General features: G+C 36.5%; 1 protein-coding gene across 8 annotated transcripts in view; it reads right to left on the reverse strand.

The window, feature by feature from the left end:
* The window catches only part of SCCRO4 (DCN1-like protein SCCRO4), a 264,907-nt gene that overhangs the window by 11,320 nt on the left and 227,291 nt on the right, over positions 1-26,296 (reverse strand). For 7 of the 8 annotated variants that reach the window (XM_090395325.1, XM_090395322.1, XM_090395323.1 and 4 more), the window contains one exon: positions 16,649-16,759. In XM_090395325.1, the coding sequence (XP_090251451.1) occupies positions 16,649-16,759 (111 nt within the window). The remainder of the gene's footprint in view (positions 1-16,648; positions 16,760-26,296) is intronic. The other variant, XM_090395321.1, reaches the window with a different exon arrangement.

The following is a 26,296-nucleotide window of genomic DNA, read 5'->3' on the forward strand; positions in this document are numbered from 1 at the left end:
ATTAATGTTCATGTTTTTATTTGATTGATACTCGAAAAAAATAACTCAGGAAAACTCAATGGAAATTGCAATTCCTTTTATAGTTACAATTTACCAATCTGGTTGGATGCTATGTGTTTTTCAACCATTGTAATTTGTGCTCTGAAGATACTTGTTGGAAATTCATCAAACTAGTAATAACTTAGTATATTTATTTTGTTTCTCTGGTGTTGTTTATACTATGAAGCAATGCATGAAGATGAAGTGTTCAATTGTTAAATCACAGTAATAGGAACACAAAATCACTAATAATAAATGAAAGAGGAGTTTAACAACAGAACACATCAAAATTTTTAAAAAATTGAGAACCAAACAAACTTAAGCAATTTTACATCTGAAGCGGCAACATTATTCCATGAAAAAATAGCCAATTGTTCAAGAAATGGATTTAACAATTAGTACTGTAACTTTCATATGCAAATTAATTATTTTAATGTAACTTACCTTCAACTGAATTCTAACTGATGATCAAGCCATGATAAATTAAGTGTCAACTGAATTCTGGTACCCAAGCAATCAAATCTTCAATCATACTAGCAAAATGATTTCCCACTGCATTCAAATAACTGTGGGGATTACTACACCCATTCATTTTACTTAAAAAATATTTTTAATATCTATTGCATCCATTAATCTCTTGTACTTGCTGTGGTGTAATGAAATAGCCTTCTTTCAGCATATTCCGTAGTGGGTGTCCAATACATGGTCAGCAAGTCCTGAGTGGCTGTATTGGTGAAACTGGATATCGTTTTTGTATTCATATATCCTGGTATTGGCCATAGTAGGACAGTTTTCAACTACAAGGGACCTGGTTTACTCCAGGTAAGTCTATGGAATAAGAGAGAAATTAGCCAAAACACTAAATTAACTGTATACAAACTAATTTTAACTTATGGATCTGAGAGGTGAGTTAGAAGTAAAACACTTGACAAAAGACTAGAGAAATTGGAAATTCATCAAACTAGTAATAACTTAGTTATTACTAGTTTGATGAATTTGATATGCATATATGAGAGTCCTGAGAAAGATTAGGGGTATGAACAGATTGCATCAATAGCAGTATCATATTAAAAATGAGGATATTAAGAAAGAACTTGACATTGTCAGCATCCAGTAATGTGTTAGCAGAGTTCATCTCAAGTGGTATGGTCACTTAAACAGAATGGGAGAGGAAAGATTAGCAAAACAAGTGTTCTCTGCCAGGTTGGCAGGAAAAAGACCCAGAGGAAGACCAAGATGTAGGTGGACTGGTACAGTAAGAAAAGCCTTAGAAGCTTGTTCTTCAACTTGTGGTCTGGAGAAATTTCCTGGCCGTCTGCCAAAAATTTCCCAATATGCATCAGTATTGCTTCAGCTCGCCTGTCGACGAGACGATGCAAAAATTCTTATTTTATCATGCTCATCCGTATTGTTTTCTAATATTGTGTTGTGGTATTTTGGAAAACAAGTTATTTCTTTCGTAAAATTTGAAACTACAAAATGGAGACAAAAAAAAGTCAAACAGCAAAACCTTTTAACCTTCTTTAGTAGAGGCAAGGACAATATTCAGGAGATAAGTAGTGATGATACCGAAAGCATGCCAAGTACTAGTGCTTCAAGTTTAAAAGAAACAAAGATAAAGAAATATGTTGATGCTTTGGAATGTGCCATACAAACAAAGAAAAGGAAACTTTGTTAGGCATTTCAACAAGGACTATTTAAAGCTTGGTTCATTGCAGCCCTGGCAGTGAACTATCGGCATGGCCTTTGTGTGTAGTATGTTCTGAAATTCTGTCAAATGATGCTATGAAACCTTCCAAACTTGCTCGTCATTTGCATTCGAAGCATAGAGATTTTATTGATAAGCCACTGGACTTTTTACAAAGATTACGTTACCAGATGAAAAGTGAAATGAAAATGATGATGACTAGTGACAAGTTGCTGTGTCGAGCGTCTTATTTAGTTGCTCTTCGAATACCTAAAACGAAAAGACCGTTTACTATTGGTGAGGAGTTAGTAAAGCCTTGCATCTTAGATGCCGTGCGAGAAATTTTGGGTCCTCAAGCCACTAAAAAACTGGAGGCTTTCGGACACCACCACCATTCAGAGGAGAATTATTGAAGGCTGTTCACCACACTGTGAGAGAGTATGGACTCACACTACCAACTTTCTCCATGCAGAAGTGAGGTGGTTATCGAGAGGAAGGGTTCTTGCACGCCTTTTCGAACTGAGGGAAAAAGTAAAGCAGTTTCTGCAAGAGAGAAATCTGACTTAGTAGAGCCTTTGTTGAATGAGGAATGGATGGCTAAGCTTTCGTATATGGCGAACATATTTAGCCTTCTTAACGAACTTAATATTTCTTTTCAGGGGTCTTGTATTTTTACACTGAGAAATAAATTGGATGCATTCAAAAAGAAGCTGGCACTTTGGGATAGTCACGTACAAGAGGAACATATAGAAATGTTTCTACTTTGGGAGAATTTTTGATTGCTGCTGATGTCAACAAGAAAGTCATAATCAACATAATAAGTCGACATTTAAGGGCTTTAGCCGAAAACTTTAATAATTATTTCCCTGAAAATGAGGATCCTCATAAAGGTAACCTCTGGATTAATAATCCCTTCTTGTAAGAAAGAAAATCATGCACACCTGATCCTCGTGAAAAAGAAAAGCTGATCAGGTTGTCTTCTGATGTCACTCTGGTGTCCAGACATAAAATGCAATCATTGTCTCAATTTTGGATATCACTCGAAAAAGAATATCCATCTCTGAGTTATAAAGCTATCAAATTGTTGATAATTTTTTCGACTTCCTATTTGTGTGAAAAGACTTTTTCAGCCATGTCAGTAATAAAAACTAAACAGAGAAATTGAATTGATGTTGTTGCAGCGCTTCGTCTCTCAGAAACAACGTTCCAGCCACGTATATCAAATTTTCTAACCTCTAAGCAGCAGCAGATGCGCACTAGCTAAAAATTGTAATTTTATAACATTGGATTTAATAAATAAAATACTATCTACATTAGTTTATGTTTCTGTCTTAGCCGTCAGCTGGTCTGCGAAATATTTCTCCTATTTTTCCTGGTCCGCAGGTGTAAAAAGGTTGAAGAAAGCTGCCTTAGAAGGCAGAAATATAAGACTATATAATATTGGAGTCTTGACAGGTAACAGGCTGATTTGAGGAAAATTGTAGATAGGAAGTTAGTAATGATGTAAATTTTTCATGTAGTACTGTCACATCCTGTACACCCCCCTTGAGGGTACATGGCAAGAATTTGATGATGAAGTCTAAGGGAAGTGGCTGGTCTTTGGTGGAGCAGATAAGAGATGCTAATTTCTTATGTGGCTTGTAACTAGTTGTGAGGTCATATTTTCTTAGGATTTTTGTTAGTTTTTTGGATGTACCCTTGATATATGGAACGGTGACAGATTTAGGGTAATCTCTGTTATGAAGGAGGAGGCGGGATGTGGTTAACTGGTTTTAATATATTTGGGGGGATTGTAGCCATTGGCTAAGAGGGTGTTAAGGATTATGGTACTGTTATCTGAACTGATTATTTTTGCCCTGTTATATAGTTTTTATAATCCCATATTGTTGGAAGGGGGGTGGGGAGACTGCTGGTGAATGTATCTACTGATATTTGTAGGTTTTCTGTAAACAGAGAAAGCTAGGATCCATTAGTTTGGCATGTAATCAGAGTGTCTAGGAAAGGGAGACTGTTGTTTTTTCTAGGGTAAACTGGATCCTGGGGGTGTTGACTGTTCAAGCGTGTAGAGAAATTGTGGAGTGTATCCAGGCCATGCAACCAAATAGTGAACACATCATCCACGTAGCATAGTCAAATAGTGGGTTTACGTGGGACAGAGTTGAAGGCTTTTTCTCCAAAAATAAATGCATTTGCTAATTGGCTGGATACACAAATTTTTATTAAATTTTACCTCATACAATACAAAATTATTAATAATGATTTGAATCATTCTGACAATAGCAGTGATCCAGTTGAACTATATGGGAATTGTTACACCTACATCATAAATGCCAAATGGGAACAATAACTGCTCTAGCTGGATGGAATTTAATAAAATTTGGCATTTATGATGTATGAGGTGTAGCTATTAATAACTAGACTAGTTGCAAAAATGTGGTTTATTATTACAATTGTACAACTTAATTGTTATCCCCCTTCAATATACTTCCCTCCTCTATCTATACACCGTTGCATATGAATTTTCCATTGTTGGTAGCAGTGCTGCCGTTTTCTCCTTTACCTCATCCACTGACTGAAAATGGGTGCCTTTCAACTTTGGAAAAAGGTAAAAGTCGCTTAGAGCTAAGTTCGGTGAATAAGGTGGATGGTCCAACACTGGGATCTTCTTATCAGCCATTATCTTATTATATTGCTTTACAGACAGTGCACTGTAACTGAAGGCAATGCTGATTGGTTTTTTTTTATATATCAATGGCATGGTAATGGTTGAATGGGTACCAGAGGGTCAGGGCAGTTAACTGATATTATTACTTTGAGATTCTGGCCAAGCTGAGAGAACAAGTGAGTAAGAAGAAGACCTGATCTGTGAAAGAACAACGCTTGGATTCTCCATCAGGACAACGTTCCAGCCCACAGTACAGTCTTAGGTAAAGAAGAAAATGGCAGTGCTACTGAAGCAGATAACACCTGATGACTTGCAGCACTGCTTCCAACAATGGAAAATTCGTATGCAATGGTGTATAGATAGAGAAGGGGAGTATATTAAGGGGGGATAACAATTAAGTTGTACAACTGTAATAATAAACCACATTTTTGCAACCAGTTTCGTTATTTAATAGCCATACCTCGTTATGTGTGACAATTCCCATATGTGGTTCAACTGGATCACTGTTATTGTCAAAATAATTCAAACCAATGTTAATAATTTTGTATAATTTTTCAGGTCTTTTCAAGTTTGGTTACAATCAGATGATCTGTGCTGCCAAATTAGATAAAATTACGTGCTACAGTTTACAAAAGCCAAAAATGTGTTTAAGTTCCATAAATATGTAACTTCTAACAGACTTGTTAATTTTTTTGTTCAAGCACTACCACTTGATAGTATTCAGTGTAACTAATTTTTTACAGAATGTTGGCATAGCTGATGAAAAATAGATAAACAACCAAAAATTTAGCTCTAAACAATTTGGAACTGTAATTGCATAATTATACAGTGTAATTCAAGGCTAGATACAAGTTGTGAAAGATCCTCCACAATTCATTTTATTTGCAAAATATTCCTAATGATAATTTAATAAAATTTTGTTTGTGATCGCTGTTAGAAGTTGGCTTATTTCAAATGGAAACAATTTTAATGACAATTAAGCATAGCAAAACAATGCATGTGCCAAAACATGTCTTAGGTTCAACTGTTGTGATAATGAATGGTGTCACTATATAAAAAAAAAATACTATTGTAAAATGTGCCTTTTATTATTGCAATCATTTCCTTACTTGCTCAAGTTTATACAAACTTACGACCATGATGTTTGCACAAAGAATTAAATGGAAGACTGCTGTGTTCCACAGAACAAGTCTGAGAGAGAGAGAGAGAGACTATTTTTTGAAGTAATACCTAGCTATGAAACATTCTCCTAACTTCAGTACGTATAGCTGCATTAATTTATCAAGGTTTGAACAACATTTTTAAGACCTTCTTTAATCTCCCTTGAGAGTTCCATGATATTACAATAATCGCTTTTTTCCAGTTACAATTCAAACTGTAATCGGGGGGAAAAAAAGTAATTTCCAACTAGTTGGAAATCCAGCAAAATATTAACAACCTTAATAAATAATTTATTTTCTTCCTTTCATGTTGTTCAAATCGAAGTGAAACAGAAATAATCACTAACACTACTTATATATAAAAAGAAAAAAAAAAGCTACTTATATACAAAGAGAACTGACTACATGAAGTTGCTATCCATCTCATAAATGCACAGCACTCCGTCTTAGGGGCATGTATAAACCATGCATTTTGGCAAGTCAGTATCCAGAATGATTTTGATCTTTACTGAGGTCTCATCAGTAGCAGCTAGCTGTGTGTAAAAACCAAGAGCTATGCTGAAGACAGAAATCATTTTTCCATCTCTTTTTCTTGCCCTTACATATTAGGCTTAATGGGCTGTCATGACCAAGTTACTTGACATCACAGAAACCTAATGTAGTGATCGATATCCTGTCTGCTGTCTGTGTGTCAAAAGCATATATCCTCTGGCCAGTTTGCTTTTTGCAAGATGAAAAACCTGAGTTTCTAGGAGGAAAACCCTGCCTTCATATGAGACTGGCAAAGTCAAACTTCAGTTGAAAAATCCTTGTAAAGGTTACTTGAATTCAAGGTAAGATTCAAATTCATGTTTTTAACTATTTCTATTTGCATTTCCCATATACAGGCAGAAGACTAGTATATTGTGTAGAAAGTTTTTTCACTTGGTTAAATTTAAAATGCCAAGAAATTATATTCTTGTTTAATCCTTTATCCAAGTGTAAGCAAGTTTCTTTATGACTAGGTTACTCGTATACAGAAGCTAATGGCCATGCCCATAATGCATAGGATTATTATACACACATCCAAAAGTGTCATTAAAGTGCATTATACACATCCTAGTGTCACAAGTGAACAGCAGTAATTTGACCTGTGCTAAAAAAAGTCTTTTCAAATAATGTGTGGTGTGGCTTTTTGTCGTAAATTATGCTGCGTTTTTTTCTGTCTGGATACAAGTATCCTTCAGTAGTGTCTGTTGTTAGAATTTTTGTTTCTTTATATTGTGTTTTGCTACTTGTTTTTTCTTACTACTTCTGAAAATTACATCTATAAAGAATCTGCAGCATGGAAAGCTTCAGCACGAAGATTGAGTTCTGCCTTGGATATTTCCCAGTGGATGTGTGCTAAGAAAATTGCTTCATGAATACACTGAAAAATGTGAAAGATTTGTGGACTGTCAGGGTAAACGAAAACAGGGAAAGTATTATGGATACACGGACATGACATTCTTTATATGGTCAGCATGGATTTGTAAAGGGCAGGTCTAGTTTTAGCAATTTACTTGTATTCTATGATAAGGTAATAAGTGTGTTAGATAAGGAGAATCATATACAATGATACTCTTGCAAAAACGTTTGATAGATTACCACATGATAACTTGGTGTACAAGCTATGGAGGATGGGAATAGATAATATACACCTAAACCTCTTTTTATGCGAATTTTTTTTTAACGCAAATTGAGATATTAAAAATAATTTTATTCACTTTTATGTGACCAACCTAAAGTCTAAGTTAGGAAAAAATCCAATTTGTAGAATTGCATTCTCGTTTCAATTAAGAAAATTCTAAATTCTTACGAATTTCATTTATTGGGAATTCCCCGAATTACATAACTGACTGCACATAAAAAAACAGTTCTGCAGTATTTTTATTTTATTTTTATGTTGGACCCATATAAAGGAAGTTGGCTGGTCAACCTATAGTACGTTAGTACCGTATATGAGTGGTGGGTTGCAAAAGGAGAAACTTGTTTACATTAGATTTGAACGCCTGTATGTTGTATTTCTTGGGAAGACTGTTCCACAATGCTGCAGTAGCAGGGATGAATGAGGAGGAAAAGAAACTTGTTCTGTGAGTTTCGAGGTGTACTGTGAAAGAATGTTGGGCAGCAGCTGTACGTGTTCCAATGCGCTTAGTACAGGGTGGGGGAATTATTGATGCTGTTTCAGATGAACATTTCCCATGGATGGAAATATTTATAGAATATATAGATTGCGGAGACCAGGCATCTATGTGAAAGTGTGTGTGTGTGTGGGGGGTGAGTTGGTGAGGGATGTGTCATTTATTAGTCTAATTGCTCTCCTCTGTATTGAGTCAAGCATTTTGAGAGATCTTTTTGGAGCCTCACTCCAGATTGTGAGAGCAATATTCGAGAGCTGGGCGGATTTGGGCTTGTATAGTGTTAACAGCTGTTTAGAGGTGAAGTAGCATCTTGAGCGAAAGAGGAAGCCTAGTTTTTTTGGAAGCTGAGGATGCAATGTTTGTGATGTGTTTATGCCAGGAGAGGCTTGATGTCAAGGTAATGCCAAGAAGAGAAATTTCATCTCCAAGCTGCCATTGGCAGTGGTGGCCAGAATTAAGGGCAACGGTGGTTGATGTTCTGTGGGTTGAGGTGAGTTGTGTAGAGTAGGGTTTGTCAAATGAAAGGGAGGAATGTAATGTGCTGTCATTTGCAAAACTGTGTATTGAGTTAGAGGTCAACTGAAGTAGATCATTGATATATAGAAGGAAGAGGGTTGGTGAGAGAACTGAACCTTGTGGGACCCCAGCATTGGTTGGATGGTGAGAGGATAGGGAGGCGCCTACCATCACACATAGTGTGCATCCAGACAGGAAGCTGGCAGTCCAAATGATGAGAGTTTGCTTAATAAGCCTTTGTGCAAGACTCGGTCAAATGCTTTGGAGATATCGAGTGCAACTACTTGGGATTCACCGAATTTCTCCATGTTTGTCCAGTGATGGGTGATGTATGAGAGTAAATCTACTGTTGAATGGCTTTGACGGAATCCGTACTGGTGGTAGCTTAATAGCCGGGTACCTTCAAGGTAGATTAGGAGTTGAGAGTTGATGATTTTCTCCATTACTTTAGATAGGACTGTAGTTAGATGGTAGTGATTTGTCACCCTTTTTAGGAATGGGTTGAATATAGGCCAGTTTCCAGGTTTTGGGATATATATACCAGTAGAGTAAGAGAGTGTGTACAGGTGACATAGAATAGGAGTCAGTTCTGATGCACAGACCTTCAGGATAATTGGGGAAATGCCGTCAGGGCCAGGAGACTTTTTTGTGTCTAATTTAGACAACAGGTTTGTGATGTCTTTTTGGCAAAAGGATACAGAGGGCATTGTTTGTTGGAATGACTGGAGGGCTTTTGCCATTGTCAGTTATGTGTGCATTGGAGGCAAAGTGTGATGCCAGGAGATTAGCTTTTTCTATGGGTAATGTTGATATTGAGCCATCTGGGTATGATAGAGGTGGGAATAGTGTAGGGCAAAAGTTACGGCCAATTGCCTTGGCAAGAGACCAAAAGGCACGGCTGCCAGCTTCCTGCTTTTAACCCGTTCAAATTCTGTTTTGGAAGTATTGATAGTTTTGGGCTTCAGTATAAGCAGTGAATGAGGATGGAGTTCTTGATTTGAGCCAGTTGTGGTATGCCTGATTTTTCGTTTGGACAGCCTTGGCACATTTTTTTTGGAGAACCATGGTTTAGTTAGGGGATGGCAGGTCTGAGTAGTGTGTGGAATATATGTTTTCATGCCAGTGAGGATCACTTTGGTGATGCGTTCAGTGCATATGTTTGGACTGGAAGGCCGGAAAAAATAGTCTAACCATGAGAATGAGAATGAAGCATAGTGGTCTCGGAGACTGTCCTATTTGGCACTGTTATAATGCCAAACTACTCTTGTGTGGGGGTGACTGTGTAAGCGTTGTTGCATGGAGGAGGAGATGAGTACTAAGTTGTGGTCAGAATTGCCCAGGGGGAGCTCACTACAGTCACTGCATATTTGGAGGGGGTCATTAGTAAGGAAAAGATCTAGGGTATTTGGAGAGTGGTTTGGGTTATCTGGTATTCTGGTCGGTTTTTGAACAATTTGTGTGAGATCATTAGTGATTGCACTAAAGTTTGAATTTGGTGTTTGAGTACAGTTACCACATTTTTTAATTTTGCCAAGAAATAATAAATGGTAAGCTATATGTAATTTTCAAACTTTCAGTCCAGCCTTCACATGATGATGCCGATAACAAAAAAAAAAAACATTTCCTTGGGTATAAAAATTCAAATTTTAGATCGTTTTCAAATTGGGGAAGGTGCGATGGCTGTGGGTAACCATTTTGGAGTGAGTGAATCAACTGTCAGATCTATAAAGAAAAATGAAGAGGCTATTAGAAAAGCGGTATGTTCTGGTACAAAATTGAGTGCGAAATTATCATTATACACAAGAGATATTGTTCTAGAAAAGGCCGAAAAAGCTTTAGTGATGTGGATAGAAGATAATGTACAAAAAAGAATGCCAGTTGATGGAAATTCCATCAAGCAACCAGCATTGAGATTTTATGAACAGATTAAAAAACTGCAGCCAGATACTTCATCTCAATCGAGGAAAAAATATGAATTTCATGCAAGCAATGGTTGGCTGGCTAAGTTTATTAAAAGACATGCTCTTCATAATATAAAAATTAAAGGTGAAACAGCTGCTAAAGCATTTCCCCAAAAACTTGCTAAAATAATTAAAGATGGAGGCTACACTCGTGAACAAGTTTGGAATATGGATGAAACCGGCCTTTTCTGGAAAAAAATGCCAAACAGAACTTATGTATCAAAAATGCAAAAAACTGTTGGTGGGTTCAAAGCAGCAAAGGATCGCATAACACTCATATTTTGTTCAAACGCTTTAGGAGATCAGATGTTAAAAGCACTACTCATAAATCGATCATTAAGACCACGGCCAATGAAAGGCGTAGATTTTCAAAAATTGCCAGTTCATTGGATGGCCAACAAAAGAGCTTGGGTGATATTTTCACTGAGTGGTTCCACAAACATTTTGTGCCAGAAGTTAGACGCTATTTGAATGACAAGGGTCTCGATTCTTGATAATGCACCCAGTCATCCTGCCATAGAACACCCAAATGTGCAATTTTTTTTTCTGCCGCCCAATACCTCATCATTGCTACAACCTCTAGATCAGGGTATACTTGCGACTTTTAAAATATTATGTCAGACGAACATTTCAGTATGTTTTGAACAAGCTAAATGAAACACTGTCAGTTATGGATGTATGGAAAAAATTTTCAATTATGGATTGTATTGATCGAGTCCGATTATCGTTATCTGAATTGAGACCAGAAACTATGAATGCATGCTGGAAAGCTATTTGGTCTGCATGTGTTAAAGAGAATGCTCCTGTTCCCTTCAAATCATACTGAAGGGAACAAGCAGAATTCCCCAATATAACAAGTTTGGCATGTGAAATTGGCAGAGAAGGATTCGATGATCTTACGTCGGCAGATATCGAAGAATTGTTAATTGATAAACCTCTTAGCGAAGACTGTTTCTGAGACTCCTGAAAGCGAAGAAGTTAATGATAATGATCAAGATAATCCTACTTTTACTGCTGATATAATTAAAGAAGGCCTTAAACTTGCCAGTAATTTAGACAATTATTTTGGCCGACACAATCCAAATGAACGTGCTGGGAAGTTTTCACATGAGCTTAAGTTGTTGATCTCTTCATAAAAAGAATTATATCACGACTTATCTAAAGAATCAACACAGCGACTAATAATTGAGTTCATGCCTAAAACTACTGAAACAACCAGTGGTACTTTTGTTCAAGACATGACAAGACGAATTCCACAAGTTGAGGCGGAAGTCAATGACGATAATACCATATCTAGTAGTTCTAGTGATATTAAAGTCTCACGAAAAAGAAAGTTTTTGCGTTTATTGCCAGAAACTGATAGCGAATAACATAATTTTTTTATACAATCCTTAGCAAACAACTGAAATATGTTTTTTTTTTAAGTTATTAAAATTTATTGTATGTATGTGTGTTCTCCATGAAATGTAAATAAAAATCTTATGATCCTAACGAAATTAATGTTTGTGTTTTTCATTATTTTGCTTATATTTCAGGTTTGGAACCAATCTTCACTTTTTATATGGAGTCAGTAGTTCTTTTTTACGTGAATTCTATTTATGTGTAATTTTTAGGACCACATCTATAGCGTAAAAAGAGGTTTAGGTGTATTGGTTAGATGGGTCGGAGATTGGCTCTCTGACTGGTACCAGCAAGTTATGTATGGAGCAGATCTCAAAAAACAAAGGAGGGTAACCAGTGGCATGCAAACAACAAGTAGCAAAACACAATATAAATGAACAAAAATTCTAACAACAAACACTATTGAAGGACACTTGTACCCAGACTGAAAAATATGCAGCATAATTTATTGGATCGAAGATTGGCTCTCTGAATGATACCAGCAAGTTGTGTATGGAGCAGATCTCAAAAAACAAAAGAGAGTAACCAGTGGCATGCTTCAAAGAACACCCTCCATGGAGTCTGCCAACTGCATAGAGGGTGTTCTTTGGCCCCCTGCTGTTTAACTTATTTGTAAATGATACATCATGTGGACTGACTGGGGATGTACAGTTGTTTGCTGATGATGCAAAGTTTGGGAGAATTATTAGTAGCACTGCTGTTGTTAATTCCTTTCAGGAAGATTTGAATAGACTTTTGACTTCGACAAATTAGTGGAATTGCAGTTTTAATATTAATAAGTACAAGGTGTTGCATTTTGGAGGTCAGAAATATAAGGCTCTGTACTATATTGATGGTGCTGTACTACAGGAAGTAGATGAGATTTGAGATTTGGGAGTAATAGTTGACAGTAGACTGAAGTTTAGAGGGCATATTGAAAGTATTGCAAAGACTGTACACTGTAGTGCCACTATGATAAGAAGTGCTCTAGCATGTAGGAATAAGGAAGTGGTTGTGCTATTGTATAAAGCACTGGCCAGATCACACTTAAACTACTGTGCTCAAATTTGGTCACCCAGTTTTCAATATGATGTGGAAACATTGCAGAGGCTCCAGAGATGAGTGACTAAGACAATATATTAGGACTTTGGAATGCTGGCTATGGAGAGAGGTTGAAGTAATGTGGATTGTAGAATTTTGTTGGTAAGAGGAAAAGAGGTGATATGATAGAGATGTTTAAGTTAGTGAGAAGATTTTATTGGATAATCCAGAGGGGATTATAAAAAGAGTAGAAGGTGAGAGAAGAAGAAGAAGAAGAACTGGACGTTATGTAAGAGAGTGGTGAAGGGGGGGGAGTATATTTTTTAGAACAAAATTAGTAAAACTTATATGGTACAAAGCCAGCTGAAGAAATGCATATGGAATAAGAAATAAATTAGTCAAAACACTAAATTAGCTCTATACAAGATAGTGTTCAAACCAATTTTAGCTTATGGATCCGAGAACTGGGTTAGAAATAAATCACTTGAAACAAAACTGGAGACTACAGATACATGAGTTAAATAAGATATTGTGATAATTACCATTCGAATGTGTTAGCAGAGCTAATTTCAGATGGTATGGTCACTTAAAACAGAATCAGAGATGAAAGATTAGCAAAACAAGTGTTCTTTGCCAGTTTAGGAAAAAGACGCAGAAGAAGAAGACTAAGATGTAGGTGGAATGATACAGTAAAAAAGTGCCTTAAAAGACCTGATAATGTTGGAGTCTTGGAAGATAAGTAATTTGGAAGAAAATTGTTGATCGGAAGTTAGTAATGATGCAACTTTTTCATGTAGTACTATCATAATATCCTGTATACCTAATATTTTTGATAAGGATATACAGTCATTTCAATTCAAGTTAGGGCATTGAAGTAAGGCCTCAGCACTCTCTCTTTGAATAAGCGTTCAAATTTATAGCAACATCTGTGTAGAAGGCAAGTCTTGGACCAGAGGATGTTGTGGCTTGTCTCTATCCCATGATGAGCCAATCCCGACTTATCAGATTTGTTGTGCAGAATGTATGATTGATGTTCTTGAATTCTTTTTTCTATAGAGCATCCTGTTTGTCCAGAGTAGGACAGATTGCAGTTATAAGGAACTTGATACACACCAGGCAGAGACATAGTTGAGCATTTATCTTTAGAAGAGGGGGGGAAATAGGATGATATTTTGTTAATAGGTATATAAGTGGCTGTTAAATCATATTTCTTCACAATTCTTGAAATTGGTTCTGAAATCCCGGAAATATATGGAATTGGAACTCAATGTATTGATTCTTTGTTGTTCTGGATTGGATTGTAGGATTCGAACAGATGTGTACTTTTTTCAGAGAAGCCATTTAATTTCACGTGATGTTTGATAGTTCTTTCTGTAATTCATGAGGAGTTGAACAATTAGTTCTAGCTCGTCGGATTAAACATTTTATGATTCCTGTTTTTTGATAAGGATGATGAGCAGATTATTTGAGAATAAAATGTCCAGTGAAAGTGAGTTTTCTGTAAACTGTTGTTGTTAGAATACCTGAAGGTGAAAAGACGAGTAGCATGTCTAAAAAGGATAACTTGCCTTTTTCAATCTCCATGGTATACTTAATATGAGGATGTAAGGAATTGATTCTGGCTAAAAAAAGAAGGTAAGGAATCTCTGTTATGAGGCCACACTGAAAAGATGTCGTCTATATATCTCACCCAAAAGGATTCCAATCATCTGCGCGGTTAGCCTAGTGGCTTTGCGCTTCGCAACCATATACCTGGGGAAGGAGTGTCCTAGGTTTGATTCCCGTCAGCAATGTGAGGAGCTTAAGAATCTTCCTTAGACATAATCAAGTTAGCCAGTCTTGGGTGTGGACTGTAGGATTCCCCCCCCCCCCCCCCCCCCCAGTTTATCTGGGGTTTTTCATCTTGCAAGCAGGTAAACTGTCCCTGTGAACACACACTGATCTACAGCCATAAATACAGCCATCCCTATTGGGGCAAGTTGAGCCCCCTCGTGTGGGCTCAACTTGCCCCAATAGGGATGGGGGAGAAAAGGGAGGGAACTCCATACGAATAAATAAAAATAAACCCAAAAGGATGGTTGAGGGAATATAGATGAAAACAGGATGTCTTCTAGATGTTCCAAATAAAAGTTGGCTAGAGCAGGTGAAAGTGGACTTCCATGGCTGTTCCTTCCACTTGGTTGTAGAATTTGTTTTGACACAAGAAATATCCAGAGTGATATTTCTTGTGTGTGTGTGTGTACATCTTCCCAAAAGATATTACAAAATTATTTGATTTCGTGATGCACTCTGGATATTTCTTGTGTCAAAACAAATTCTACAACCAAGTGGAAGGAATGGCCATGGAAGTCCACTTTCACCTGCTCTAGCCCACTTTTATTTGGAACATCTAGAAGATGTCCTGTTTTCATCTATATTCCCTCAACCATCCTTTTCGGTGAGATATATAGACATCTTTTCAGTGTGGCCCATAACAGAGATTCCTTACCCTCCTTTCTAGCCAGAATCAATTCCTTACATCCTCGTATTAAGTTTACCATGGAGATTGAAAAAGACAAGTTATCCTTTTTTAGACATCCTCTTCATCCGTTCACCTTCAGGTATTCTAACAACAACAGTTTATAGAAAACTCACTTTCACTGGACATTTTATTCTCAAATAATCTGCTCATCATCCTTATCAAAAAACAGGAATCATAAAATGTTTAATCCGACGAGCTAGAACTAATTGTTCAACTCCTCATGAATTACAGAAAGAACTATCAAACATCACGTGAAATTAAATGGCTTCTCTGAAAAAAGTACACATCTGTTCGAATCCTACAATCCAATCCAGAACAACAAAGAATCAATACATTGAGTTCCAATTCCATATATTTCCGGGATTTCAGAACCAATTTCAAGAATTGTGAAGAAATATGATTTAACAGACACTTATATACCTATCAACAAAATATCCACCTATTTCCCCCTCTTCTAAAGATAAAAGCTCAACTATGTTTCTGCCTGGTGTGTACCAAGTTCCTTGTAACTGCAATCTGTCCTACTTTGTATAAACAGGACGCTCTAGAAAAAAGAATTCAAGAACATCAATCATACATGCACAACAAATCCGATAAGTCTGGATTGGCTCAGCACAGGATAGAGACAAGCCACAACATTTTCTGGTCCAAGACTCGCCTTCTACACAGATGCTGCTATAAATTTGAATGCCTATTCAAAGAGTGCTGAGCTTACTTCAGTGCCCTAACTTGAATCGAAATGACTGTATATCCTTATCAAAAATATGGGAAAGTTTAATCAGGATAAGACATTAAATTTTTTTTAATTGACTTTTAATTCTTACATTAGTCTGTTATTTATAAATTAAGATTATATGAAATTGTGAATTAATAACTAATTTAATCATCACTCTGATTAAATTTTTCCTCTCTTTAATGCTTAGCAATGTAACATCATGCTGCTCGTTCTACTTATGAATCATCAATTGTTGGTATTCCACCTTGTTAAAAACTGTTCCTATGTAGCCACTAAAGATAGTATGTTAGTTTCAGACTGAAATATTTGGCAAATAGTAAAATATTCTTGTGTTAAACGTATCTATAATTCCTAATCATAATGTCACAAATGTCTCTCGAGAGTAAAAAAAAAGTGATGATAGTGTTTCAGTGGGTAATGAAAGCAGCCTACCACCTAATAATGATCATGCTAACAGTTCATCGAGATACTGCTACTCTTCTTGGAAGTCAAGTCAAATGGGAGAAAATGGAGCAAGTGTATTATTAGCTGATCTGTAGTAGATTGATACTCATTTTGTATTTTCTCTTAGCCAATGTTTCATTAAAAAAAATAATAGACAGGAATTGACTACTGCCAAATAGGAAGTAGTTATGTACCTTAAGAAGTGCATCATTTAATATGCATTTAATTTTTAAGATGATGGCAAGTACTCCATAATAAATAAAAAAATTAATAATAGCAAGATTAACTAACAGAAACATGTTATACTAAATTATTAATCTTTGACTACTGACTTACACTTACATCTAGGAACTGATGAAAGGAACCATACAAAGGCCAATGTTTCCCCAAAAGAAGCTGCAGCATTGCTTTTGCTGTATCAATATCCATATTCCTTTGGTCTTTATCCTAAAAATATAGTTCTTCATTATTATCATCAGATCTCCAGAGAGTCCACACACACACACACGCACACACACACACAATGAATTCTAACTACCTAACACTCTCTATGCAAAAACCTATTCCTCATCCAACCCTGCTTAGGCAGATTCCATGGCCTCCTGTCTATCCCCCCCCCTCCCAAATTCTATGAAAAACCTCATACTCATTCACATTGATCTGGTAATAAAGCCTTACCAGCTTATGTCTCAATTAAACCACCACCTATCTCTAAGACAGAATTGCATTTCTTCTATCTGTTCTCAAATACTTAGCATTCCAGATGCCAGCAACCCACCTTAGTCAATTGTCTCTGGATCCTTTTCAATATTTCTTCATCCTTTTGAAAACCAGACGACCAAATCTGTGCACAACAGTTCTTATGTGGCTTGATCAAAGCTTTATACAATGGAATGAGACCATCCTTACAAGTCAGTGTCCTCTGCATCATTTCCATAATCTGTTCTGCTGTCTTTACAATTTTAGAAATTGTGCTCCTGAAACTTTAGGCCCTTATCCACCATCACCACAGATCCCCATCTCCTCCACCTCCTCTAAGATTTCCATACTAATTGCATACTCTGCATTCCATCTATGCTTCATGAATTTTAAAACTTTATACTTTATAATGATGAACTGATGATCCCATTCGTTTGTCCATTTGACCAGTATATTCAAGTTGTCTTGTAAAGCCATACTTACTTCTCATAGTTCTTCCCAACTTTACATCACCATCTGCAAACAACTGCATACACCATTTAAACCTTCTCTAAAATCATTAACATACAAGTTAAACAGCAATGGCCCCAAAATTGACCTTTGTGGGGCATACCACTAGCAACTTTCTTTTCTGGAATAATGCTCCCACATTAAATTGTCATATGACAATTTATCACAAGTCTTTGCAAAATCTAAATATACCATTGTGTTGTCTAAGGTATTTGTCATGTTGTTATAAGTAAGCAAGCAGGCTGTTAAACAAGATCTTCCTTGAGCAAACCCATGCTGTCCATCAAAGAGAATGTTGCTTATCAACCAATTTCGATTATAGTCCTGACTGACCTCTCTAATACTGCAACCACAACTCCAGACACATAGACTGGCCTATCATTCAATGCCTTAGTCTTGTCTCACACACAAAGGGGAGCAATTTTTCCCTCTTTCCACTTCTTTCATTGGCCTAATTGGTTGAATGGTAAGCATATCTTCCCTCCACCCAACAGTTTGTGGGTTTGAATCTCACCATAGGCATGGATATTTGTGATTGTCTTTAGGTGACAGATGAATTTCATCACCTAGTGTGAGATCATCACCCTGCTTATTGGAGGCCTGAAGCAGCTTGAAAAAAGTTCAGTGTTTACTCTCTAGAGCAGGGTTTCTGAAATATGTAAACATAAATAAAAATGATAAAAATTAATTTAAAAAATAGAAAGAAAGCCTAAACCCACTCACAGTACTAATATATACCATAGGGTTACAACTTTCTGTGAGTGGGAATCTCATTAAAAAAAAATCCTTTAGAAGCTGTCCCAATCTAAGTCTAATATACCTCATTAAAAAGGTATATTAGACTTATATACTCTCTGCATATCTCAGGCCATCTCAAGCTTATCCTGTCCATTCACACATTTGCTTCTAAATCCAGCATGCACACTTCTCATGTAGTGTCTCCATGTCTATCTTGTGTTCTTGCCCTCTCATTCTCTTCATTCACAAGCACTTCTACCTCATTTCTCTGCTCTTCCATATCACCTCATGTCTTCAGATTGTCTATTCACTGTAGTCATTTCTCCTCCTTCCAGCAACAGTTCCTACAGATGAATCACACTAAAATCATTTAAATGCATCCTTTAATTCAATGAAATTAAATAGTGAACCTCAAATGGTTGTTTACTTCAAATAGTGAACAACATTGTGTTTAATAGTGTTGCTCACTATTTAATTTCATTGAATTAAAGGATGCATTTAAATGATTTTGGTGTGAGTCAGTATTTATTATACAGTTCCATCCATCCATCCATCCTTCCTTCAAATTCATCCCACTTAAAAAAATGAACTCCTTTCTCCTCACACAGCTCTGCTGGAACACCATTCATGATTTTTCCTTGCTGCCACAACTCAATGCTGTCGTATCTGGGCAAAATACTGATCTTTTTCCCCACACTGTCATCTTTTACTCTCCTCAATAGCCTACTGATATCCAACCCCATATTCACCTTGTTCCCAACCAAAACATCCCTTATATGCTTTCACTCGCCACACATTCACTTCTTAATCTAGCATGCATACTTTTCATGCATTGTCTCCCTGTCGGTTTTGTGTTATCTTCCTGCCTGTCTTTCTCTTTGTTCACACTATTCATGTTTCATTCACAAGCTCTTCTATCTTCTCTTCTCTTTCACATCACTTATTATGCACTTAGATTACTTTCATTGGGGGCAGGGAGAAGTTTAAAAAGATATAGTTCTGTTATTAAAAATATTCTCAAATCATTTGATATATCTTTAAATGGCCATTTTTTTTTTTTTTGTTCCATTCCTCCTCACACTTCCATGCAGACCTTTAATTTTCACTTCATCCCCTTGCCTCATCTTCAACTCCACTTGCATTTATTCAATGACTTTCTCGCTGGCTTGTATGCCCATTCTCTTACCACACATAATCACACTCCCTGTCACCTTCAGTCACATGTGCTAACTTATTGTTATCATCGGCTGCATTGTCTTTCTTGCACATTACCTTATTGTCGATCCTGCTTGCTTCTGTAGGTACACTCATGATCTACTGCTCTGCCTTTTGTCTTTGAATGTAAGCAGTAGCAGACATTTCCTAGTCCATAAGCATGTTACACTTTTTTACATATCCACTTTCTCATCTCTCCTATTAATACTCTCCACAGAGATATCCACAATGTCTCCCAAGCATACATCTCACTGACATTTTCTTCGCACCGAAATTAATTAATATACAATCCGAACTCACTGAAACATTGCCTACCAATTATAGCTATCACACAGCAAAATTTAGCTGACAAATTATTGACACCACACTACAAATAAGATTTTAATTCATCTATCTGCAGTTCTCTGAAAATCATCCTATCTGGAATGATTGTTCAGAGAACAATTCACCATCTCTAGGGGTGACTTTTATACAGTTTATATACAAACACACAGACAGACAAACAGAAATTTAATGGAATTCGAAAGAACTGAATCATCAAGAGCATTATTCTATTAAACTAGACAATTCGTTCTCAGTCAAAGAGAACACATTATTTTCATTGGTGGGGGGAGGGGGGAGAGTTAAAAATATATATATATATATATATATTATTTTGTTCTTAAAAATTATATTAGTACTTTCTTGAAAATTACCAGTATGACAAAAAATAAAATTATGACTTTTGTTTTTCTTTAATTCATTTTTAAATTTAAATCAATGTATAGAGGAATGAAGGGAAAACACTACACTAATATAAAATACAAGCTTCTTTCTAAATGGTATTATAAATTAATGATGCCAAGAAATTATATTCTTGGTTTCTTTATCCAAGTGTAAGCAAATAAAGATTTGCATTTGAAGTAACGTCATGACACTTGTAGAGCATAATGACTTCACATTAATTACCTTGTATCCCATAATGCAAGGCACATATCCTTATGTAGATGTATAATACTATGCATTATGGGAAGGGTCACAACACAGATCAGTTTCAAACTTTATTGAGGTCTCATCAGTGGGAGCCAGACCCAGAAGTGATACCAAAGTAATGCAAAAGCCATATATGCATATACAAGTAGTCAAAAGGTGTCATCCATTATTACTAAAATACTAGGGATTAGACAAAGATGTATGCAAGTTTTTTTCACTTGGTTATATTATAAATTAAAGCTTCCAAGAAATTATATTCTTGGTTTAATCCTTTATCCAAGTGTAAGTAAATGAAATTTAGTGTGTGTGTGTGAAGAAACATCACGACTAGGCTACATGTATATAGAGGCTAACAACTTCACATATGACTTCTGCATTACTTCAACCTTGGTATCACTTTTGGGTCTGGGTCCCACTAATGGGACCTCAAGGTCGAAACAGGCTTGGGTAGTGGCCCTTCCCATAATGCATAGTATTATACCTATCCATAAGGATATGTGTATTGCATTATGGGATATTAAGGCAATTAATGCGAAGTCATTAGCCTCTATATACAAGTAGCCCAATCGTGATGCTACTTCATGTGCAAATTTTATTTGCTTACACCTGAATAAAGGATTAAACCAAGAATGGAATTTCTTCAAAAAATTAGCTAATGTCCTTTTATTCTCATATAGGGAGTAGACGAGGCTGTTTAATCCCTATCTAACTTTTGGAGATAGTGGACAGTTTAATCTTCACTGGTAGCCAATCAAAGATAGCTGGTTCAAGATTATAACTAATTTAAACCGTCCACAGCGACAGTTCAACAAGTGCTGCCATCTCGTGGTCCCTAATCCTAACACTATTTTTAACGTCTGAAATAGTGTGGGTTCTATGGTTGATTATCTTGAGTTTACAGGATGAAAAACCCACTTGCCCATGCCAGAGATCGACTAACTTTTGAACTGGTCGAAAAAAGGCTTAGAAAAAGTTCCTGTAGTTGGTGACTAGACTTGAACTTAAGTCTATCTTTGGGTGGTTCAGTGGCTGCCTAAAGAAGAGACCTACGTTCAATTCTAGTATCCGAATAGAGGAATGCTTTCTGAACCTTGCTTCAACCAGTTCTTGAGTTAGTTTATCTCTAGCATGGGCAAGCAGGTGTTTTTCTCCTGGAAACTCGGCTTTTACATCCCGTAAGCTCAAGAAAATCGATCATAGAACCCATATTATCTCAGACAATAAATATATAGTGTTAGGATTAGGGACCACAAAAGGGTGGCACTTGTTAACTACTTCTTCACCAGATGGCATTTATAATTAGTGATAGTCTTGGGCCAGCTATCTCTGATTTGCTACCATAGGAGATTTGAACTGTCCCCTCAGTCTCCCTAAGCTAGATAGGGCTAAACAGCCTTACCCACTCCCTATAAGGGAATAAAAAGGCATTAGTGGATTTATTTTTTATTCATTTAATTATTTTTTTTTTTATGTTAATCTATCTAACAATAAGCTAGACTGAAACGGTTATATCTAGTTTTCATGACAAAGGACATGATCCAACATGCAAATATATGCTGTACTTTTCTTCCTTACAATCTTTTGTGGGAAGAGAGCAAAAAATGCTAAGGAAGTATGGCAAAAATGTTGTAGAGTATAAAGGTAAGAAGACAAATGGGAGGGAATAAAGGTGAAAGTAACGTCTGCATGTGTGTGTATGAGAGAGAGAGAGAGAAGAAAATATGAAATGATCAGAAAAGAATGTTACTGAAATGAGCATGAGAGAGAAAGAAAGAAGAATATGGCATAGTAATCTCAAGGTCCAGGATTTATCTGATAAGCATAATGAAAAAGTATTAAAGATGGAAGTAGCAATGGTTTAACAAAGAGAACGGACAGTTTTTTTTTCAAGTATAAATTAATTTGAAATGTGACAAGCATCAAATGAGAGAGGATATATAAAAGCTACTGGAAGAAGCAAAAGAGTGAGAGATTAAAAAGCATAGATTTGTTGTCAGTATTATAGGAGTGAGATGAAAAAGAAAGTGGCCATGACATCAAAAGGGTCAATGTGCTTATGGAAAGTAGAGGAAATGTATAGGAGTAACGTTTAGTATGGGGGTGAATTTCATTAACAAAAGGACCCCTATATAAATGATGGTCTGCTATTGAATGGATTCAGACATAGGCATCATCAAGGGAAAATGTTTGCAGTGATAAAAATTGATATGTAGAATCAGGGAAACTACCTATTAGCAAGAAATCAAGTGAATAAGGATGCTGGTACTCTTGAAGCAAGTGAATTTGAGAACAGAAATAATCAAGGAATGCACAGTATAGAATCCTAGGTTGCTGGAATAAGATGGCCATCAAAAGATGCAAGATTAAACTTGTAAAATTAAAAGGATATTTAAGGAAAGCAGTATCAAGATTGCATACCTAGGACAGGAAGACTAGAAATGGATGAGTAAGCATCATTAAGCAGAAGCTACAAAAGAAGAAAATGCTATCGAGGGTATATAAGGAAAGCTGAGCAATAAAAGGCACAAGTCAAGAAGAGTAATCGGCATTGTGAGAAAGGCAAAATAAGATTGAGAGAGAGCAAAATCAGCCAAGCAGGCAAAGGGAAATCCCAGAGAGTTCTTTCAGTATATGAGCAAAGGAAGAATGATTACTAAAGGGTAACTTTAATGAATGCTGATGGTAAGGAAGTGATGAAAGTAGAAGAAAAGGATGAATTACTAAGTGTTATATCATTCAGTGGAGATTTACTGACTGATGTGACAGAGATCGAGATGAAATTAGAAGTAGATGAACACTAGGTGTTTTTGATATTAAGAAATTTCAATGTGAATACAGCCATGAGAACTATGAGATATCAGCATGTGTGTTATAAGAAAGTTCAAGTAAAATGGTAGAGTAGACGGAGGTTTCAAATTATAGACAAATTAATATCTCAAGAGTTAAGGTATTGATAGGGTAAAATATTAAAGGAATGGGTGGATAGGAACATGATTCTCTATGGGAGGGGAGACATCATGGTTTTATGAGGGAAAAATCCCTTTTAGTAATTTTTTTTCTACAATAAAGTGACAGCTCACTTGGATAAGTGAAGTTTGCCTTCTGGATGCAGAAGGCAAATGATTTATGTATATCAAATAGATGTACATGCATATAATTTAAAATCAGTATAATTTTACAAAGTTCTACTGAAAAAGTTGAACTATCATGCCAATGAAATGTGCCTGCCCCATATGGAAGGGACATACATAGAGTAATGCAAGTTCCCATGGCAATTTAGCAGATGCAGAACACTGCCCAGTGTGAAGGTGTTAAATTCCATTGGATGACAAAATTGATGCAGATGAAATGGAGGTGTTCAGCACACTGAAAAATAATGATGTGAATACAGCAGTGGGATTGGCACTGCCAATCCCACTGCTATATTCACAGTGCCTCTGACAAAGTTCTTTAAGTCTCAGTTCTGCAAGGTTCCAAATTACAGACCAGTTAGTTTATTAGGAATGGTGGTTAAAGTATTGGAAAAGTTAGTTGAAGGAAAAATTCAGGAATGAATGAAAAGGAATACTCTATGATGGGCATCACCATTTTTGTAAAAGCTAAGCCCTGCATTAGTAATTTACTCACCTTTCATAATAGGATAAACAGCAAAATTAGATAAGGGAAATGCCTACGCATAATACTGCTGGAATTTGCAAAGGCATCTGACAGAATACCACATGAAAAACTCCTGCACATTTAAAGAAATGGGAATGGATACGATGGTGGCATGGGTATGGCTGGCTGACAGACACCAGAGTAGTACATGGTGGAGCGGAATTTAGGAGAATAATGATGACTAATGACTTACCTACCTCAAGGATCAGTACTAGGGCACTTCTGTTCAATTTTGTATGTTAAATGATATATATGGAATGATTTGAAGGGAGATATTCAGTTTTTTAATTTATTTATGCATGGCAACATGAAACTGGTAAGTGAAGAGTACAATCACAATTTCCAGCAACAAATGATGAAAATCTTAACATATAAAAGTTCATTACATAAAAGGTACAACCAGCTTTCTAAGTCTTTCCTTTTTTTTAAATAAAGCAAAAGTAACTTGTCATAATCAAGCCAGGGGCAATTATCGTCCTACTGTAACAGGTATGACAATGCTGCATGTTCTCACAACATAAATGTAGCTGTATCCTAGGTTTAATTAGAGAGCAGTTGTCTTGTGTGAGAAAACTTGATCCATTAGAGTGGCCCATTTCACATTACATCATCTTCTAACACGAGGAGGAGTTCTGTTGATACCATGACGAGGACTATGAGAGTGACTACGAGAATAACGTCTTCGTGGTGAGACGGGACCGCGATCTTCTGTTTCCTCCATAACCATTGCCACATCAACTGTGGCAATGGTTATGGAGGAAACACAGACACACAGGTCAAGATCCAGGCTGGAAAGCCAATTTAAGGCCTCATCTGTCACTTTGTGGATGTCCTGTAGGCCACCACCACCGTGAAATTGGTGCCTTGGGCAGTCGTACACCATGAGTAATCGTCTGAGCCACGGGAGAACAATCACAATAAGGGTGATCTGACAGCCCCCCATTTATGTAGAAGGTAGCCACATCTGCCCTGACTAGTTCTGATCCTATTTATTGATGACCAAATCTTCCTAGGAAGATCAAAACAAGGTGGAGCACAGGGATCTTCTACTAGGAAGCCGTTTGTTGGTAGATTGTTGGACCAGTGTTCTCTCCATATGTCAGATATTGATAGTTGTTTAATGAAGATGAAAAACTGGCATGGGCAATAGTTAATAAAGATGATGTAGACATCCTGAAGGATGATTTAAATAAACTAGCTGTGTTGACAAAGAATAATAGTTGTCAATTTAATATTGTAAAATGTATGCTTACGCACTTTGGGATGATGAGATTATGTACTGTGCATTACACCAATGGTAGTGGATTGAAAGAAATAGACAAGGCTAGGGATTTGGGGGTTGATGGTGGACAGAGAGTTGCTCAAAGGGCATGTTGTATTAGTTGGAAAAATGGCTCAAAGGATCCTGAATGCTGAAGGACACACTGACAACAGAAATAGAGGTTATTATCCCTTTTTATAAGGCTATGATAGGACCACATCGAACTGTGCACAGATTTGATCACTTGGGTTTCTTGGAGATTAGTTGGTGGTGGAGAGCATCCAGAGACAAGTGAACAAGTTGGCGGCAGGTCTGTAGAATGCTCTCTATGAGGACAGATGGAAGGTGTTGTTTTAAAAGTCTAGCTAACAGGGGATATGACAGAAACTTATAAGTTACTAAAGGGTTCTATAAGATACACATAAAATAAATTTTTCAATGCATGATTGGGGGGGGGGGGAAAGAAAGTGCAAACTAGGGTTGATCCCTAGAAGTTGTGCAAAAGTGCGGTTAGTAAGGGTATGGGCAAAGTAGAATTTTTGCTTTGAGAGTAGTTGAATGACTGGAATGGCATGCCAGAGGTAGTTGTGAATGCCTTTTCGGTGAATGAGTTTAAGGAGAGGTATGAGAAGCATTGTGTGAATAATTGTTAGTATCCCCCCCCCCCCCACCCACACACACACCATGATGTATCTTCTGACTCCATGAATATACCCATATCATAATAACACGTGCTATGATTTTCAATTCTAATTCACTTTACACACTGAAAGTCTTGACACTAGACCCAAAATTCTGTGCATATTAAATACTACTACTATAATTTATAAATATAATTTCAGTAGTGAAAAAAAAAACAAAAAAAAAAAAAAAACAGAAGAACAAGAAAGTTTTTTTCACCTATTGTTTCAGCATTACCAAAGGAAAAGCAA

This window comes from Typopeltis vanoorti, chromosome 7 (genome assembly GCF_054136105.1).
Source record: "Typopeltis vanoorti isolate ZY-2024b chromosome 7, IOZ_Tvanoo_1.0, whole genome shotgun sequence".
Classification (NCBI taxonomy): domain Eukaryota; kingdom Metazoa; phylum Arthropoda; class Arachnida; order Uropygi; family Thelyphonidae; genus Typopeltis; species Typopeltis vanoorti.